Below are 21,332 nucleotides of genomic sequence, written 5' to 3'. Positions count from 1 at the left end.
CGCATTCAAGTCGTGGTACAGAACTCCTCAGTCATCAGACAAACTCGTGCTGCAGTCATGCTTCACTGTGCAGCAAGAGGTGTGGTGCCATCTGCAAAGTAACATTATTGACTGTTGGCATGTAGTCCTCTGAACCTTTGATGAATATAAGAAGGATGCTAATTTTAGAACGTGCCAGTGGACATTTTGTGCCTCTGTAGCCATCTAGGAAAAGTGACGAGTGACACTTTGACACTTTGAAATCTAATCGGAGCAGCTAGACCTCCAAATATGGTTTGGATCAGATTTGTTAAAAATCGAATTTCATATGCACTTTCAATCAGGATATGCCAAAACAATGGATTTGGACTAGCAGTCTGAATATGGTCTTAGAATGAGTTAGGACTGTTGCAATATACCACTACTGAAGATAAGCATGATCAACACATTCTGACTCCGACCTAGTCACATATTGACGTTTGGTCACAGACTTTCCACGTCCAGAAACAATGTGAAAGGTACCCTGGTTGCGTTGGTCAGTGATATTCTGGGACGCTGTGTCAAGTTATACCTGGTCCATGCATTGTCTTCTTTCAAAATACACTTCCATTTTCACAAGAAATTTAATGCTAACATACAGTCTCGTTCAAAATAAACGCACTACGTCAGTAAAACAACAGGCATTGATGTTTTTTTGTTGGATTTAGGCAACAAAAGCACATGGTTAGATCCACCACCCCTCCTGCCCACCTTACTCAGACTTTCGACACCTTAACTTTCGTTCGTGTCCCCCGGTCTTCCCCCTGACGCTGCCGCACGCCAGTAAACTATAACAGCAACCGGGCCGGGTATCATGCCAACGTTAAAGGGCAGCTTTTTTCCCTCAGTGTCTGACGCCGCAAGTCACTACCCATGCGCTGCATTTCGACAACTTTGGAGTGAGACTGGGTTGACGTGATATTTAAAAAATTAAATACTGATAATACACTCATATCGTGTAAATAATTCAGCGCTTCTTAAATCATGGTCGTCACATTTCCACTTTTTTTTCTATAGATAACAATAATATTGTCACCATGAATTCTTTTGGCAATGACAGTTATGTAATGAAAATTTGATAAAGTGCCAAGCCTCAATATGAGTGATGGGGTCCTGATTTTCTCCCATAGTTTTAGTTATTTCACGTGAAAGATTTATTTTCTCATTGGTTTAAAGTGGGCGGGACTAACTTGTGAAAAGGTGATGTCACATACTTTTGAAACAAAATGTGATATGACAGTTGTGGGGTTGCTTGCTTATGTTATGTATCAATGTATCACATTGATATGTCAATCAAATGTGACCAAACCATAACAACACAGTCCTAATGCTGTAATGAAAATAAGATTTTAAACCAAGTTTTCAGGGACTTTAAAATTAAGACTTTGGCACCAACCGAACTCCATATATCAAACCCTGCACTGAGCATCTATATATCTATTTCCATTCTGGTCACTGTCTAAGTTATGGTCTCTTCTGTCTGGACTTAAAGGTGAAAGAGCTTCACATCTTGAACGCCTCAAACAGTCGCAGCCGGTCACAGAACATTTTGAGCCGCAATTAAAAGGCGAAATAAAAGAGCAGACAGAAGGGGCCAAGGAGGCAGTGGTGACCTTTCATTTTCTACCTCTCTAATGTAATACTGAGTGGTGTAATTGAATGAACCTCACCTCTTCTTTGGTCTTTTTAGACAGTACCCGAAGCCAGTCTCCAATCATGCTGAGGACGGCCGCAAAGTACGCCAAACCCACCAAGATCCAAAACCACACCAGAGGCTTGTACCACTTCATGTAATCAATCCTACGGTCACCACCTGGAGGGGAAGAAAAATACCCACCCAAATAAGTCATGATAGTTTGACGAAACAGAAATCTGCATCATGGCAAAAACAACTATCCGTAGCATAGCTCTACCTGCCACATAGTCTCCTATTCCCACTGTGGTGAGTGTGATCACAACAAAGTAAATGGCCTCCAGTGTGGTCCAGCCCTCGATGTGTTTAAAGATGACAGCAGGGATGGTGACGAAGACGATGCAGCCGGCCAGGATGAACAGGATGGTGGACGTCACTCTGATCTTAGTCTGGCTGATCTGTTTGTGTTTTTGCTGAGGGAACCAAAGAGGAGATTAAATCAGAACCAATACAAGCAATTAAGAAAAGATCAACAAGATCTGATACATGACTCACATTGGAACAAATCTGAAATGCTTATTATCCCATTGAAAAAAACATAGTGGCGAATATGAATGAAAAAGAACCAAAACTTGCAAGTCACCCTGAATATCTTCTCGACTCTCAAGATGCTTTTCACAAAGATGGTCCCCAGCTGGTCTCCAATCCCCGCCAACAAGAAGCCAAAGAGAGGGATGCCAAATATGGCATAAAGGATGCAAAAGATTTTTCCGCCCTCCGTGCTTGGAGCTATGTTTCCATAACCTGTCACAAACAGGGAAAAACATGAGGAAGAGGAGAGAAGGGGAAAAAGAGTTATTAACATGACATTAAAGACAGAAAATCGACAACGGAAGGAAGGCAGAGAAGATGTGGCGAGGAGGAGGCGGAGGAGGTGGAGTGTTAAGTGTGAGATGAGAAGAAGAAGAAAACAATCGAAACTTTCTTATGCAACATAATTAATTGACGCCCATATGTTATAGTTCTTGTTCCAGGGGTCCTCGGTAAATAAGCTCCTACAGAGACAATAATTAGGTTCCCCTTAGAGAAGATTACTTTAATTGTTGCCCTACAGTGACACAGATACAATGACAAAGCCAGGGAGACACATCAGGGACAGTTTATCACGACTACTTTGAATACAATTTAATTTAAACTCATTTGAGCAGAATACATATTTCTTTATTTGTAACTGTTATGTGACCTGGACATAAAAGTAAATGAAGCCACTGAAAGCCGCTGTTCGGCAGCGTTTTAGCAAATGCCACAGTTAATTAAATCTCTGGACCACACCATAACAAGAGGTCAAGGACATTGTGTTTTCTCCACTCACTTAACTGAAGGAACATGCAGCTAATAGAGGGTACAGAAACTTTAATGCATCAGCTTTGATGTTGGAATATTGGCTCCTAAATGGAACCGTATCTATTGTAGATGCTCAAAGTTCATTGGTGGATTATGAGACAATGGGCCCTGGGGCAAAGACGTGCAAAAGACCCCGCCACCTCTTCCACAAAGAAACGAGACACACAGGCTTTACAGCTGTTTAACCTCTTTTGTATTTACTTTACATCTCGTAGTCGTTTCACATCTATCTGTGGTTTTGTGTCTCTTTGTTTTCATTTTATGTCTCTTTGAAGTCATTTTATGTCTCTTTGTAGTCATTTTGTGTCTCTGTAGTCATTTTGTGTCTCTTTGTAGTCATTTTGTGTCTCTGTAGTCATTTTATGTCTCTTTGTAGTCATTATGTGTCTCTGTAGTCATTTTGTGTCTCTTTGTAGTTATTTTGTGTCTCTCCGTAGTTATTTTGTGTCTCTGTAGTCATTTTGTGTCTCTTTGTAGTCATTTTGTGTCTCTGTAAGTCATTTTATGTCTCTTTGTAGTCATTATGTGTCTCTGTAGTCATTTTGTGTCTCTTTGTAGTCATTTTGTGTCTCTTTCTAGTCATTATGTGTCTCTGTAAGTCATTTTATGTCTCTTTGTAGTCATTATGTGTCTCTGTAAGTCATTTTATGTCTCTTTGTAGTCATTATGTGTCTCTGTAGTCATTTTGTGTCTCTTCCTATGCATTTTGTGTCTCTTTGTAGTCATTTTGTGTCTCTTTGTGGTCATTTAATGTCTCTCTGAAGATGTTTTGTGTCTCTTTGAAGATGTTTTGTGTCTCGTTGTAGTCATTTTGCCCTTGTTGTAGTCATTGTGAATCTCTCTAATATCTTTTTGCAGCTATTGTGCATCTCTTTGTAATTGATTGTGTCTCTGCAATCGACATTGGACCATCAAATCCTCATTAACAGGTTGCACAATTGCATTGGCATATCAGGCAAAGCATTAGACTGGTTTTCTTGATACCTCTCTGACAGGAGTTTCTCCATCTCTAATAAAGATAAATTTCTATCTGACTCCTCTCTTCTGTCCTGTGGTGTCCTGCAGGGCTCAGTTCTTGTGCCTCTGTTATTTTCTCTGTATTTGCCACCGTTAGGACCAGTAATACACAGATATAGCATTGCTTATCATTTATATGCAGATGATATGACCAAATCTGACCAGATCTTGTTTTGGAAAATATTACTAAACTAAGATCTGTTGTTTCAACTACTGAACTGGAAATAATTATACATGCACTTATCTCATCTGGCATTGACTAGTGTAATGCACTTTTCTCATCACTGAGTATGTCTACTATTGCCCAACTGCAAGCAGTCCAGAATGCTGCTGCCAGACTAACTAGATCAAATAGACACTCTCATACTACCCCTATACTAAAATCCCTTCATTGGCTCCCTGTTGAGTTTAAGATCCAGTTCAAAATTCTCATTCTTACTTACGGAGCATTACATGGTCAGGTTGCCTCTTATGTAGCTGAACTATTTCACCCGTATTCTTCAGCTTGCTGTCTTTGATCATATTTGCTACATCTGTTGTCTGTCCCTAGCACGTGCCTTAAGACATGGTAGCACGTAAATTTTGGAATGCTCTGCCTACTCCCTTACGATCTGCTGACTCTGTGGTTTCTTTTAAAAGCCATCTAAAAACACACCTGTTTAGACAGGCGTTTGGGTAGTCATTTTTTATGATTTCTTTCTTGTTGTGTATTGCCCTTGTGAAGCACTTTGTGGCCTATATCTGCAAAAAGTGCTTTACAGGTAAACTTACTTACTCTTTGTAGTTACGTTGCATCTCTTTGTAATCATTTTGTGTCTCTCTGTAGCTGTTTTACCCTTGCTGTAGTCATGTTGAGTCTCTCTAATGTCTTTTTGCTGCTATTTTGCATCTCTTTGTAGTTGATTGTGTCTCTTTGTAGTCATTTTATGTTTCTTTGTGGTTATTTTGAGTCTCTTCCTCTTCCTGGTTGGTACATGTCTCTGTGAGTGACATTTTGTAGGTGGAGGCCAGGGGGGGCCCTGACACTTTTAGCCCCTGGGCCTGTGCCCAGTAAGCACATTAAGTAATCCATCCATGTCAAAGCTTTAAGGCACCCAAAGGCTTTTTACTTTTATTTAAGGAAGAATTTTGACCAATCATAAATTGTTAATAACATGTTTGTCCTGTAAAAGCTAAAAAGCCTTTTAAGGAAGAAAAAGCACGCAGAGAGACACCGACATCAAGTAAAACCACATCGTCTGTGTCGTCAGCAGTGTCTGTTTTATCAGCATCCACAATACTGTTGATCTTCACAGTTTGTTAAATCCCACCATGCTCGGGCTTTGCATCATTTAGCAACACCTCATGAGGGCAAAGGGATTTGTAAAACTCACCTGAGGGCAACATTAAGAGGGAGGATTTACACAGCTTTGCAGAGATTTGTAATGAGAAAACACCTTTGACAAACAGAAAGGACAAATCCCATCTAAAGCACTGCAATGCTTTTTAAGAAATAATGATTGCCCATTATTCTTGTATTTATGAGCTCATGTTGTTTTGGGGCAATTATTTGTACCATCTGAGGAATTTTCACCAGCCAACATTACACTACAGTCTCTGGTAATACCTCGTTAATGTTGTTACATCTGTTCATCAAAGAGAACACTGTTTACAAAAGATGTGGTTGAGATAATTTATCTGCATGTGCTTTGGTTTTTGCTTTAACCTACACTAATTAAACAGAAGACTGGGAGCACATCTTATTGTAGATTGTCAAATTCATTCAACAGTAGTAGACTAAACTGGAGCATTAAAAGGTGGATTGTTTAAACCGTTACCTATGGTGGTGATGACAGTTCCAGCGAAGAAGAAGGCACTGCCCAGGTCCCAGTAACTGGAATTGTAGGATGTGTCTCCAATAGGACTCACCCCTGCACTCACAGCATCTATAGCATGCTGAGAAAAAAACATGTAGAAATGATAATGTTAATAGGGTCGGTGGATATAAATAAGATGAGAGAATTGAATTAAACAAAGACCAATGTCACAATGCTGTGTTAAAACAAGTGGCGCTAAATGGCTGCAGTTACAATTGTCAGTTCAATATTCCAGTTAATAATTTCATCATTTTAAGATTTTGCATAAATTTACATTATGATGTACACATAGTTTCCACCATTGCACAGCTCTAGATATACAGAACCCTTTTTTAGCTTGTGATTAGCTGGGGTTGAAAAATTAAAACAGCGCGGAAGAGGCAAAAACTGTAGTTCCTTTAAATGGCCACTTGAGGCTGGCTCCAAAAGTGAGTCAATCCCAAAAGACCCCATGTTAAAATGCCCAACTTTACTGCAGAAATAAACATAGTTACAGCCTGGTATTAAAAAAAACAGTTTTGGTCTCTAATGCTAATTCCAACATTCATTTATATAACTCACCAATTTAGATTTTATGAAGGCTTAAAGTTATGCAAAATTAAGGGTGTGGCCACTCTGAGTGACAGGTGGGTGCTATTTGTTATCAAGTCGCTACCACAGCGACAACATTGCTTAGGTAACGTAACCATGGTTAATGGGGTATAGCTGTTATTGTTAGCTGTCGCTATTTCAGTGGGTTTTCAGCTCATAAAAGTTTACTGGACCATTTTGGTCCCCTAAAAAAGTCTTGTTCTGCGTTTCATCATACTAAAAAACCTTTTGAGGAGTCAGATATTACATTTTTTCTACTAAGTACATTTTGTTTTAATGGTTTTAAGCCTGTTTGTCAGCAAAAATTCGCATTAGCATTATCACAGTTAACCATGGACTGTGTGCACTGTGCTCACCAAGCCAGCAGCTAGCATTAGGGTTAGCTCCACCCTCTCATCCAAATATGGTCCCCTCTAGCTCCAAAGTACAAGATGGCGACAGTCAAAATGCAAAACTAAAGGCTTTAACACAGGAGTCCACAAACCAATGGGTGACATCACTGTGGCTCCCTCCTGTTTTTGTATAAACACAGTCTATGCTTCTGACTCCTTAAAATAAAGCAACGTCTCGTCAATAGATGCATATCTCTATTGGTTGTGACCAGTCCAACCAAAGAGATTTTCATTGCTTTATTTAAATCCGAACACAGTAAAATAATCCAGTAATTCACCAGAACTAGAAAACCCAAAATTAGAGGATATCAGGAAAAAATAATTATAACTTTTTCCAGCAGAAATGTGTTTTCTTGCAACCCCTCATTTGCCTGAACCTCTTGTGGGGGCCTCACCCGCATGTTAGCAACCACTGACTTTGAGCATGGTCTTTTGAATTAGCTGAGAAAACATTTTTTGCAAGTAATTTTGGCATTGTCACTGTTTTACAATTTAAAAACCAACAATATCAACATATGAAATCTTCTTTTGGTAGTATATACTTGCCCAAACATCTCGCACGAGATCTGTTCTCATTATTCAGTGTCTGGCTCTTCACATGGAGCTGTTTCTCAGTATTCTTACCCACATTGAATGTTTTTACACTTCACACTGACTACATCTACATAGACTTTCACTTGCAGCAGAGAGACCTTTATCTCTCTGTTCCTCTGTGTCAGCCCTTTTCTTCAGTCCCTGAGCTTTTCTTTATCTCCAGCCTGTCTGGGGAAAAAATTAAGAAGCCACAATGCTCTGCATTTACTGCATCATTATTCTCATTGATCTCCCTCTAAGCTCCATTATGTAGCCATGAAAAGTTAATCTACTATCTTGCATTCTGTCTGAAATCCCTGTTTATGGACATTTTATAGGATAAGCATTTATTTTTTTAATCTGCGCTGAAATTAACAGTTTGAATTTGGCCCCTGGGCTCAAATAAACATCACCTCTGCTGACATGGAAGTCATTTTGAGGGATGCCTTTGGTTAGAAATAGCTTCAGTGCATTTACCGACGGTGAAGTGCAGCCTCTTCATTCAGGGCAAGCCCCGGATCTATTCATGCAAGCTGTTAGTTAGATGCACGTCCATGTAATAAAATATGTATCAACTCTCGTGACATACATTTCAAAGCAGACAGAGTGGAGGACCACTTCCACACACATCGCTGCACATGCCTACTCATAATCTTGCATGTGATTTCCTCGGCTCCATCAGTGCAGCCCACTAATGAGACAGATTTTGGTATCTAAAATTAGCCAATTACAGTAATGCTATTTCATATAGCAGACACAGCTGCTTTATAGGGGGAAATATCAAAGCGTTAATTATAAAATAAACCCCCAAATAGCCTAATTCTGGAGCCAAGGGAGAGCCAAAAATAGCCTCACAATGTGTCTGAATATTTTATGAGGGGGTCTATTTTTGTCTCGTGCCTTTTTCACAGCCAAGTTCACGCCGCATTAGAGATGTGGAAAATCCTCCTTCTCCACGTGCACTTTTGAGGCACGAGGATGCTGACTTTGATATTGTGTTGCAGGGTGTTAATTGGGACGACAAATGGTGTTTTTCATTACACGCGGGCTCTCTTCCATTTTGATTGCACAGGAGAACGAGCACAATCAACACCAAATGTTTGTGCCGACGAGCTTCACACTAATGTGTGTTTTCATATTCCACACTGCAGTATCATTAGAAAGCGAGCTAACTCGCTGCAGATCTCCATCCTCTCTGTGTGTCTTTCTAGCCCACAGCAGGTGACGACAGTGATCCGGCCAGTGTGGTGCCTCACTCTCTGTGAGCCTCTGCCAAGCACTCTCCTCTGCAGCACTCTCAACATCACTTACATCTATGGCTGTGCCCTAACCACCTTGAAGCATTAAAGCCGTTCAGATGATTGCCAAACAGGAAGACTCTGTCCCATCACAGATAAGGCTGACTTGAATTTATCAGAACTGCTTGTGAAGTGAGCGGAAGAAAAACAAAATCGGTCTTTGGTACTCAGAGAGGCACAGGCTTTTTTTTTTTTTTAGCACAAAATCGGCCTGTTTTTGGTTTCGTTCTGACATTAAGGATAGTTTTCTATCTAACAGGTGTGACTTTTTTTAATGGAGTTCTTATAATGTCATGAGTGAAAGTAAATAAAGTATTCCCACATTCAAAGTCATACATAAGTACAAGTATTACCACAAAAATGGCCTTGAAGTGTCAAAAGTAAAACTACTCATTATGGAGCAGGGTGGCTCCTGTCAGTGTCATAATGTGATATATTGCACCTTGTGACCACTAGGTCTGCCCCCTAGCAGTCGACCAAACATTAGTCGACCAGAAAAGTGGGCAATATTTAATTGGTCACTTGGTACAAAAAAAAAAACAAAGAAACTCTATTAGGAGTTGTGCCTTGTCAAAATAAATCAAAACCTATGTGACCATGTGGGAATTTAATTTGAAAGGACAGACACAGGAAGTGGCCACGCTCAGCAGTCAGACAGGAGTCACATTACAAACCAATCACAGCCGACAGACATCTTTCCCTTCTTCTGTAAATATTCGGTCTGATAAATATGGAAAAGTTGATCATGTTAACGCAGGGCTACCCAGAGAACGGATGATAGGCCTACACACTTATAAACAGCGACTGGAAGAAGATCAGCAGGCGGCTCGCTCAGTGTGTAACGTGCACTTGTAGATAAAATATAGGCCTATATTAATGAAGGTTCATTAGTATGGTTTTGTGTTTCTCTGTAATGTAGCACAGTGTTAACAATGTTACTGATACTATTCTCTATACTCTATACTATTCTCACACCTTCAACTCAAACCATTGTGTTGCCCCACCCAAAATATATCATTTAATAATTAAATTAATACTGTAAACATGCGGGCGACTAGTCGACTAATGACCCTAAATGACGACTATTGGTCAACTAGGAAAATTCTTAGTTGGGGGCAGCCCAAGTGACCACTTTATAACCCTGATGCAAACTTAACAAAACAGCTCAGCCATGAAGTCCATCTTTGACACTGGTAATCACACACACAGAACTACATGTTTATTTTGAGGTTGTAATTCGCAGTGGTGTTGAACCTAACCTCATTATACTGACATGTTTGCCTGGGTCCACACTTCTGATTGCGCCCACTCCACCAAGTTCATGTGAAATCGAATCCCCCTCCCTCAGGGAGATTGGTTAGAGTGGACACCATGTCAGACTGAAGAACGACATGGAGTGTAACAAGTTGACACTTGTGTCTGATATCAGGCAATTAAGATGTGATACCAATATTCCCGTCCTGTGGCCACTGAGTGTACACATGTAGGCATTTGGACTACTTCATATATTGGTAAATGGACTGCACTTGTGAAGCACTTCTTTTGGCTTCCGACCACTCAGAGCGCTTTTACACTACATGTCACATTCACCTATTCACACACAGTCACACACTGGTGGCCGAGGCTCACACACAAGGTGCAATGTGCTACTCAGTAAGCACTCACACACACTCACACACTGATGGAACAGCCATCGGGAGCGATTTAGGGTTCAGTGTCTTGCCCAAGGAAACTTAAGACTGGACACCACAGTCATTTTTAGGGAGTTAAATTGTTGTTTTCTAGTTTTTAGGGAGTTAAATTGTCGTCTCCAATAATATCCTCTTCTTGGCGTCATGAGCCGAGCCAGCCGAACACAGGTATGTGTGTCAGAGGAGAAACGAGCCGTTCACAGCCCACAAACCTCACCGCACTTTAGGGACTGTTCATTACTTATGAAGGGACTTGTCAGGGGAGGAGGGTGACTGGTTGATTCTTATTTTATTTATTTATTTTATTTTGATCCCCCCTAGGTTAATCACTGATTGATGCTGTTTTTGAAGTATGAATAAGTCAATAAGTAATTTACTCCATTGAAATATCATTGATGTATTATAGAAAAGTGATTTATCTTTTCATAAATGACAAAAGGCACATCTGCCTCATTTTCACTGTGGTATTGTGATACTACTCAGAACCATGATATTTTCATTGGTATCGCACAGTGGGTCCCAATTTTGGTACCGTGACAACACTAACCTGGAGGGGGTTCATCTGCAAAAACTAATGAAAAACTAAACAATGATATTTGGTATTAGGTACTCGGTATTCGGCCAAGCGTTTAATAATATTCGGCTTCGGCTTCGGCCACAAATTTTCATTCCGGTGCATCCCTACTTTGGTTTCAGGGTAAAATACGAAGATGGAAATAAACAAGTGGACAAGACAAAAGCAGTATGCCGACACTGCAGAACAGCGGTCAGGTATGTACTTGGAAACACGTCTAACATGCTAACGCATCTAAAGCGACACCACCCGAGTTTGAACGTTAACCGGCACGACTAGAAAAAGCAACCTGGTGCAAACTACGATATCGTCGTCATTTAAAAAGAAAGAGCGTTTCCCTGACCAGTGCGCTAAAGAAATAACCAACGCTATTGGAGTTGAGTAAAATTGTTTAAGCTGCACTTTAGATATAAGCATGTTTTGTTTACTGCACTTTAACAAAGTGGGAAAGCTAAGTAAGTTCCTAGTAAAACTGAATCTGAGCAGGCTTTAAAGCTGACCAGCTGCACTATACTTTTTATTTTAATTGAGTAAATCTGTTTAAGCAGAAATTTATATTTATATTTTTCATTCAAAAAATGTGTTAAAAAAACAGCAGGATTTTATTTTTCACTTTTATATTTCTATTTTCATTCAAACAATGTAAAAAAGCAGGATTTTATATGTATTTGTTTCATTCAAAAATTGGGTAAAAAGAGTTAACTGCTGTGGTGGTATGTTTTAATAAGGTTACCAATAAGTAAAAGATATTTAATAATTGTCTATTTTTTTCATTGCTGTACCGAAAAAAAACGAACCTGACTTGTCTACCGAGGTACGTACCGAACCGTGATTTTTGTGTACCGTTACACCCCTGATGTTTTTTAATAAAGCTACCTCACTTTGACAGTCGTTCTCACAAACAGCTATAAATCCATGTAATGTAAAAAGTTACTGAAAATGTAACCGGTGGCGCTCAAAAGGTTAAAGATTTAGAAAGCTTTTAATATCTCATGGCTGTTCAGTACGAAAACAAGTACTTGTCCTGATGAAGGCCTTAATGGCTGAAAAGCGTAGGCATGTTTTAACAACTGAATATCTGTTAGATAGTAAAGGCTTTTAAAATCTTTTCCCTTTTGAGTAACTCAGATCTTGTCAACGATTCTACACAAGTCTGATCCCCAAACGGAAGTGCAACAGAGGGACACCTTTTTTACACCCAAAATCATGTAAATCAAGCTATTTAGAAAACCATGACGGTGCTGTTTGCGTGCCCTGACGCACATGTACTACTGCAGGTAGTTTGGTGTTTATGAAAGTTTATTTGTAGATGAGTGACTCATCAATAGATGAAGCTTGAGTGGTGTCAATAACAGAGCGGCTTCACATTGTGCCAAAGTATGAGTCATCCAGACGGCCCTGGAAAAGCCATTTGGGTCTGCTGCGTATGTGGGCACACAGTGGGTAGGTGAGCAGCACACACACCGAAGCCGACATGAGGAGGTCAACAGACGTTCATGGACACACATACAATTTACCACATGCTGTTAAGCAAAGCTTTGCAAGTGCTTCCTCTGTCTGTACATCGTTTTCTTCCATCTCAAGTGCACACACTGTACAGTGTATATACGCACACTAGCTTCCAAAGGTTGCCATTTTTCCGTCAACTCCCCCACCAAACAGTATGACAACAGTGAATCATGGCTGCTGGGGCGCCACAGAGGATCTTTTTTTCTGAGTGACAGGCGTGACACAGCATGAACGGACCGATAACAGAACCTGTTAAAAGACCAGACAGACTCTTTGATGGAGTACTTGTGAAGAAACATGTCCTGAGGGCCTTTACTTGAGATGGCAACAGGAAAAAAATGTGTTATTTGTCAGTTTTAGTTTCACACATGGCCTCATATTCATTATTTTTGCAACACAGAGTTGAAGTACCATCATACCTCAGTAGAGTGACAAATCGATATTTTCTCTTCTGATTCACAGAAATACAAAAGACACTTTTTTTATTTTTATTTTAGTTGGCTAAGAGACTGATATCACTCTCATGGAACAGACCTAGTTAGCTTCGTTTCGGCAGATAAAACACAACTTGTCATTTTTACACGTTGTTTATATACAAATGAAATAATAATGAAGATATACATATATGTTAAATTGTGACTTTTAGAGATGCAAGATAGGCTGTTTCCCCACGTTTATTTATAGTTATTTATGTTAAGCTAAACTGATTGGCAGCTGGTGGGGTGCCATGCTTTTGTTCCAACAGCCCAAATTTCTGAAGCCCTATCAGTCAGAAAAAATATACTGCTGGACCGAGAGCCCATATCTCCTGAGACCCGAACTTTTGTTGGATCACATTTTTAATTTCTCCTGGCTATTTGGGATCAGTAGGACTTGATAAATACAAAAAACAAACATATAAGTTGATAATTAAGTCCCAATGTCATCAAACGAGACAATAATGAAGTCCTAATGTCCTTCAGCTGATGATAAATTCCTTATGTCTTCAAACGAGTACTTTCTATTTAGCAGTGTCTTAGCTTGTTACTGTTGCTAAAATTGGTGAAATCTGTTGCCATCAAACTACAAACAATTATGAATAAACCATAAAATTTGATCAGGTTTTGGACGTTTGTGTCGGGATCGGCTGCAGACTGACTTGGTAGAGATGGCTGCCATCTTGTTTTTACCTGGATTAGTGTATTGTTCTCTTACTACCACTAGATGGCACAAAAAGGTGGCCACGAACGAGGACAACAGGTCTAAGTTAAATAGGATGAAGTAGAAGGTCAATTAAACCCAAAATCTGATGTCCTCGTTTGAGGACACAGGGTCTTGGAAGGATATGTCCGACAGCTCATTATGCCCAAACAGTTGCTCATTGCTCCACAGACATTCAGCCCCGTGTTTTTACCAACCTTTCGCAACATTTCCCGGTGGCATTTGAGCTACTGATCCCAGGTGTTTTTCACTGACGTGTCCCTGCTTTCACAGCGACTACTTCAGGGAGTGTGTATTTTTCAGAGAAACAGGACTTTGGAGCAATATGCATTTATTTCTGGGAAAACAGGCTGTCTGAGAAATGGGCTTTTAGTCCAGTGGGACAATTCTCGGACAAATGGGCTTTAAAATACTGGGCCGTCTGAACAATGAAAGCTCCCCACTGTAGCTTTTATATATAGAAATGAAAGTGAATCATCTCATCAAACTCTCTATTGAAAAGCAAATATCTAAACATGTCAGACTATCCTTTTGTTACTTTAAATTTGTCAGTTGTAAAATTGTAAATGAGTTCTGGGAAATTTCACAGAGGCAAATAACTGTAGAGACACGCTGCCTTGTGTTATGTCATGAGTCTGAATCTGATCATTTGTCCAGGAGACAGTCTTGTCTGTGATTCAGCTGCTGCTGCTAGTGCTGCTGCTTGGAGCAGCAGGAGGTCAGTGACTGCTGGCCTGTGCAATAAATAATTGATTCCCTCCGGACCACAGGCACACCATGCTAAAGGTTTTTATTTCCACACGTCTCCTTAGGATATACTGTCATTGATTTTTTTTACAAACTCATTATAGCACTTTTGTGGCTCAAAGGTTGAGCGCCGCCAGGGAGGAGGAAGAAGAAAGAAGGCTTCTCTGAGGAAGAATAACAGAACAGACGTGGGTGTGGAGAAGCAGAGAGACACAGATAGGCAGACCAGTATTCACTGGAGCAGGGCTGAGGAAGCTACCGTCGGATGGAGCCATTCTAGTGGAAAGTGGAGCACGCCCAAATGCCTTGTGAACGGGGCTCTCTTTGGGGTTATTTCAAGCTTCAGGAGAATCAGAGGGGTCCACTGTGGCACTAATGGGAATCTTGTATTTACTATTCTCAGAGCACATAAGAAAAACATGGAAAGCACATTATAGGATCTACTGTATTTCTATGTTTTCTGCAGAATACCGCTAATTAGGTTCCCCTGTTGCCACAAGGGATTTGCCATTTGGTCTTTGGGTTACAAGCCCTCACTCTCCACAGAAAATAACCCATATTGACACAAGATATCCATCTCTTCTCTTCGAGAACATCCTCCACAAAGGAATGTTTGACTGATCTCAGTCCTGCTTTTTCTCCATCACCGCACACCATCACAAATCAAAATCTCCACTCAGCGAACTGCACGCCGGCACATCTCAAATGATTTTCCAATCCAATCCCGGTCCCAGTTGCACATGTCAGCTTGATGTAGTGACTTTAAACCTCGACCTATAACTCTGGGTGTGATATCAGAGATCGGCATGAAGCATCATCGCCATACCCCGAGTTATAAAGCGGCTGACACCATAAAAACGGCACGCACAGTTAAGTTATGATGTGATGGGATTTTTTTTTCCGATGATCTGCTTGTAATCTGGTCCAGTCCACACAGGTATTGTTTGAGAATAAACGCTTCACATGCCATGTTGGTAAAATGTGGAACACTGCAGGGACAGCATGCCTCAGGTCAGCTTTAATCAACTTCTGTGTCACAGGTTAAGGGCTGTCAGTCCTGTTTTAACAACAGGCTGTTTTATCCGTGTTCATGTGTGAGAGATCTGCTACAAAATGAATCACTCTTATGGATGCCATATTTCAGGTTATGATCAGAAAGACCCAAGGACGTAACTGTGATTTAAGGAGTAACAGGGAAACAGGGGTTCTGCCCCCAGAAAAAATAAAAATAGAATCCCATTTCCTGCATTTTTCCATACATTTAGGGTGTATGGCACTCAAAAAAGATGTGGGAAATAATACAGTTGGTCGCCATGCTAAATTCTGCCAGCATAGTGTTAAAGGCCCGTCCCAATACCCCCCCTTAACCCTACCCCTTGGCCCTACCCCTAGATTTGCGCGTTTCTGCGAGGGGTAGGGGTGTCCCAATTCCTTTTTGCGTGTAGGGGTAGGGGGCATAACGAGGGGTAGTGGGTATGAAACTAGCCCTTCGGAGCGAGGGATTTTAGATGCTGACTTGGCAGCGAGAGGTAAACGTCGCCATGGCTACCACCGAGCAAGAGATGGTGAAAAAAGTTCATACATGTACGTATAATTTCGCAAATAAACATAGAACTTTTGTAAAAACGTTTTTGAATAACTGTGTATTTGTGTAGAGAATGGTATAACAATTTTTTATTGCTATTCATGATGTCTAGATTGGAGTTGACAGAAAACTAGCCAGCTAGCTAACGTTACCATCGTCAGGTTGCTTGTTAGCTAGCTTGCACTATCTGGCGTCTGTCATCTGTCCCGTTTTTGTTTTTTTTTCACATTATGATAACACGCAAGCTAGTATAACTATGCTGCCTCGTAATGTTACCTGGTTAGCTAGCTAGCTAGCAGAAGTCCCCTGTCGTACATATCATTTTGTCGTCTGTTGTTCATCAAACAAAGCATGATGAATACAGCAAACGCGATGATAGGATGGACTCAACTGGAGACTCCACTGTAGATGCCGGCTGTAAATGTAGATGGCTCACGGCTTCCTGTTTAAAATAGTTACGTATGCGTGAACGTAACCGACGCAGTGACATAGTGAGTGGTGTCCCAATTCCTAGGGAAAGATTTCAACCCCTACGCCTCGTCGCTTCATTTCAGGGGCCAAGGGGTAGTGGGCAAGGGCTAGGGGTAGGGCCAAGGGCTAAGGGGTAGTGGACAAGGGGGGGTATTGGGATTGGGCCTTAATGTGCTAAACATGCTGCCCCCCTGTGGCGTTATTTTGGAGGATATCAGCGCAAAACCAGCAGCTCAAAACATTCTCTGCCAGACAACAATATATTTCATATGTGGTTAGAATAAAACAAAAATATGCTTTTCAAAGTGGGAGGACACAAACAGGGTTTCAAAAAGGCAGGAGGGGGTCATGTCCCCTGTGTCCCCAGTGGAAATTGCACCTCAGGACAGACTTTGATGTCGTGTCATGTAGAATTAACAGAGGGTCAATCAGCTCCAGTCTTCCTTGATCCGTCAAAGCCACAGGTTTTACTGTATGTCTTGTTAAAACAGAAGATATATCACACACAGTTCTGGTAGAAGACAGAGAAACTTGGCTTCAAACATTTCTTACAGCAAAGCCAACAGTGCTCCTGTGGCCGTGAGCTAGTTTCCTTATTTAAAACGTGTGGGTGTTGTTAAAGCCTCACTCTGGAATTTCACACTGTACTAATACATTTATTATTGAGGGCACAAGATGTTCAGATACAGCTTAACAATTAGATCTGTTTCTCAAGACAACCCGCTATGCTAAAATGTAGGTATTTTACTACTAGTGGTATTTCACTGCACACGAATTGAAGACGCAACGAAATCTGTATTGACTTACAACTGCATTTCATAATTCACTCTGAGCAACCGTGATATAGCATAAAGGTCACACTGCTTGATCTAATTTTCTACAAGGATCAAGACGTTTATTATTTGCCCTTTTCCCCAGGATTACTCTTATGGACTGTTATGTAACGTAAAGCTGCATGTTCTAGCATGTGCTGTAAAGTGTGTTTGCAAACAGATGCAAAGTGTCACGGAGAATCATGGGTATCTCCGTGGTGACCCTGGAGGTATTAATGTGCTTCCTGCTGAAGAAATGACCTGCCTCTAAGTCTGCTCATGACATTTATCCATCAACCATCGGCAACCGGGGGGGGGGGGCAGAGAGCAGGGGGTTTATCTTCTGACAGTGCTGTCGCTATATAATCGATTTATTGACAGAGGAAGACAGCTAATGAAATCCTTATTAAAAAATGAGTATAAGTCAGCATTATTAATGGCAAGAGTCCTTTAGTGGAGAAGTTGTGACTGAGTTCAGTGTAACACTTTAATTTACACTCTGCAGGATATTCCTAAAAAATACTAGACTCACACAAAAGCAATCACTCTTAATCATCACTTATGACTCACTAGATGTCTGTGAAAGTGTATTTATCTGCAGAGAATCTGCCATCTGCCTGTATGTTCCTTATTTTTTCTTATTTTGCTGCATTCGGGATGTTCCTGGATGTGTAGCCTCTAGCCAAAATCAGCAGGTGCCGGTGAGACAGAACTTTATATCCAAGAGCATCCAGGAGGAAGCTACGAAAATCGTTTCCACAGCACCAAAAAAAAACCAACAACACAAATATAGTGAGGCAGAATGCCACCCAGACAATGCTAGTTTCAAAATGAGAGTGAATCTGGGGTTGGCTTTCACTTTCCCTGGTGAGCAGGGATGTAGAGTGTTGCGGAGTTGTCCTGTTTTCTGGACAGGTACGTGCCAGCAATTAGCTTAGTTAGCTTGCTAAAGTATCGGCTTTCCCATGACAACAAATGTAACATTCCTACAATAGTAGCTTGCAGTGTACGTACAGGCAGTGTAGGAAGGAGGCGGCAAGTTTGAATGCTATGTGTACAAACAGTAAGCAACACAAATCACACACACATCCCGCATCGTATACTTTTAAAACACTACAAAAATCCATTGGTTTTCACAGTTCAAATTTCTTCTCATTTCAGATCACTTTACTTCCTATCCCTGTGTGTTTTTACTCCCTGTTGATGACTTCACCTGTGTCTGATTGTCAGCCCCGTCCTGATTAGCCTCACCTGTGTCTCGTTATCCTTCCCCTCACCAGAGTATTTAGTGTGTGTCTTGTTTTCTCTCTGTGCCAGTTCATCATAGCTCCTTGTGTGTCAAGCGTTCCAGCCTTTCCCTGCGTCCTTTTCTTGTCTTGTTTTTAATTTAGCCTGTTGATTGACTCTGCCTCAACCCTACTGGATTTGTTTGTCTCCACTGATTGTCCTTTTGTGTACCAAACCTAGCTTTTTGCATTTGAGTCCACTCTCACCTGATTCACCAGTTGTTACACTGGGTGCCTTTCAAATCCAACACACCATGCCATGAATACTTTGGTGCTAAGAAGCTAATTTCACCTAAATGATGAAGTACAACAATAACTCTCCAGAGTACTAGGGGCTAATATTCACTTCTAAGCCTTGCAACAGAATTGAATTTGCTGTTTGATAAATATTCATAAAATTAAAGCGACAGGAACGACCACTCCTCTGGAACCAAATTAGAATTTAGGTGTTTCGCATTAGCAGAGTGGCTGATAATGGACTAAACTGCTGCAAGTAAACGCTTACACAATTTGTCACAATTACACCTGAAGCCATAATACAAATGTGCAAAGGGAAAACAAGTCACCAACAACAGTTTGAGTGTGGACAGAGGCATAAATATAGTGCTGTTTCAATGGTGCCAGTTGAAAGATTAGACCCTCCGACATCGTGTTGGGCAAGAACGGGCAAATTCTTTGGTATTTTTGTCATTGACAGGTATGTAATAATGATTGCTGGGTAATTTGTATGTTAATGTAAAATGTCTAGTCTCTTTTTGTTTCTATGACAAGACGATAAGATATGTTATCTACTTTAGAAGCAAAATCTCTTGAGAGTGATAAGCTAAGAGCATTTCAAACATAAAAGTGACAGTGTAAGACAAGAGAAAAGAACAGCAGGAGAAGGTAGCAAATTAGATTCCTTTGGCCTTTTTACAGTCTTTCTCTCTGACTTCTCTGATTTTCAAATACAAAAGTCCAAGCAGCTCATTCGACTGTAAAATCCAACATATTGTGTGTGCTTCAGAACTAGTAGCGTGCACTATAGGGCCTGTAATAATAGCTAACTACCTTACGCCTCTGAGCACAAAAGTTCACTTGAATAAATGGTCAAAAATGGTCTTAACTCAAAGGTCCAGTTAGTGGCTTTTCCTGAGCTTTCAACTGCATGTTATGATCTTTAATAATAAGTGGAGCTGCCACAGGTGTCATCATCGTAAGTATCCATGAATGACTGCTTATTGTCTCACGGCTGACGCTCCATACTTCAGTCATGTGATGAACCCTGAGCTGAGTCCACTTGAAAGTCAAAACGATTTATTCAATATTAAAACACTTTGTTATATATTAGAATATATAGAAACATGACGTATTGGTAACACGTTTTATGCAGACATGAGCTATTATTCTGCAAAAGGCTGCAGCAGTCGATGGACACTGAAATTTGCTATCTGCTAGACTGACCATGACAATGTGTACATGAAAGAGAGTATCATCCAAGCTTTGACAGATCATGTGACAAGCTAATAGGACCACAATTAATTAACCGGAGAACCTCTAATTACCCGATAGTAATCACCATCTAGGAAACTGTTGCTGTAAAGGTCAGTCCTCTGACGTTCCTCTTCTTATCTACCAATCAAATTGAATGACACTCAGAATAAGTCATCAGATCATTTTCATTACATTTTTCTTATCTTCCGAACCTCTTGGAAACTAATCTGTGAAATGCTACGTGCTACTCCGAGGCTGTTCCAGAACTCTAAAAGCTCATCTCCACTCTCACTCTCTCACCTTGATGAGTGCCTCCAGCTCCTCAGGGGTAACACATGGGTGTCTCTCCAGGAAAGAAGCCTTCTCCAGGGTGATACTGGTCTTCTGGATGCTCTCAAACGGCTGCTCCAGCGCCCTGAATGCCAGACCTCCACAAACCAGGTAGAGGACGACCACGATGAACACTGCCAGCACCGTCTTCCACTTCATCACCGAGTGGAGCGCCGCGGCCGTGCCGTCGCAGCTGGCGTCCATGCTGGCCACCACGCTGGCAGAGCGGGAGGAGATGGACAGGCGCGGTAATGGACAGTGACCATTGGCCTTTGGGTCGCAGCCCATCGGGTTCTGCATGGTGGCCACGCTGGCCTGGACCAGGCTCGACTTAGCCATGCCAGGCTGGACCTTTTTGGGAGGGACCAAGTTGGTCTGGACCGCCACTGGGGAAAAGAGTGACAGGGAAGAGAAGATTAATTTGTGTTGGAGGACAGAAACAGCAATTCTGTCTCTACTGAAAATTATTCTGACAATTTTAGGCAAAAACAAATTAGCAGACTGTTCTTGGCTAAAGGCCCTGAATCTGTTACAGGCTGGATATGAATAAAATGTGAAGACAGATTGAGTGTTCAGAAAAAAAAATCCTTCTGACATGTTGTTTTGAAGACAGTCTTTGAGGCTTTTTAGGTGCGTTTGAAATGATTACACAGTGTCCATGTGTTTACAGATCCCTATTGTTGTTCTTTGTCCTGTGATAACTAGTGTGTTGCAGTAATAAAATGGAAACATGAATTTAATTGAAGTTTTGGCTGCCTCCTTTAATCCGTTTGTGCCGGAAGCAGAAATTTTGAATTTTCTTTTGATGGAAATATTCTCGAGGCTTGCCTAAGCACAACCCTGAGGAAATTTTCTACATCAGTCAAAGCATT

General features: G+C 40.9%; 1 protein-coding gene across 2 annotated transcripts in view; it reads right to left on the bottom strand.

Annotated features, from left to right (window-relative positions):
• The window catches only part of kcnk10b (potassium channel, subfamily K, member 10b), a 30,831-nt gene that overhangs the window by 2,484 nt on the left and 7,015 nt on the right, over positions 1 to 21,332 (bottom strand). For both annotated transcript variants that reach the window (XM_049596467.1, XM_049596466.1), the window contains exons 2-6: positions 20,431 to 20,846; positions 5,890 to 6,007; positions 2,295 to 2,455; positions 1,932 to 2,124; positions 1,689 to 1,831 (exon numbers count right to left, since the gene is read on the bottom strand). In XM_049596467.1, the coding sequence (XP_049452424.1) occupies positions 1,689 to 1,831; positions 1,932 to 2,124; positions 2,295 to 2,455; positions 5,890 to 6,007; positions 20,431 to 20,846 (1,031 nt within the window). The remainder of the gene's footprint in view (positions 1 to 1,688; positions 1,832 to 1,931; positions 2,125 to 2,294; positions 2,456 to 5,889; positions 6,008 to 20,430; positions 20,847 to 21,332) is intronic.

The sequence above is a fragment of the Epinephelus fuscoguttatus genome, linkage group LG14 (assembly GCF_011397635.1).
Source record: "Epinephelus fuscoguttatus linkage group LG14, E.fuscoguttatus.final_Chr_v1".
Classification (NCBI taxonomy): Eukaryota; Metazoa; Chordata; class Actinopteri; order Perciformes; family Serranidae; genus Epinephelus; species Epinephelus fuscoguttatus.
Note: the sequence above shows the minus strand (reverse complement) of the source record. Positions and strands in the feature narration are given on the sequence as shown.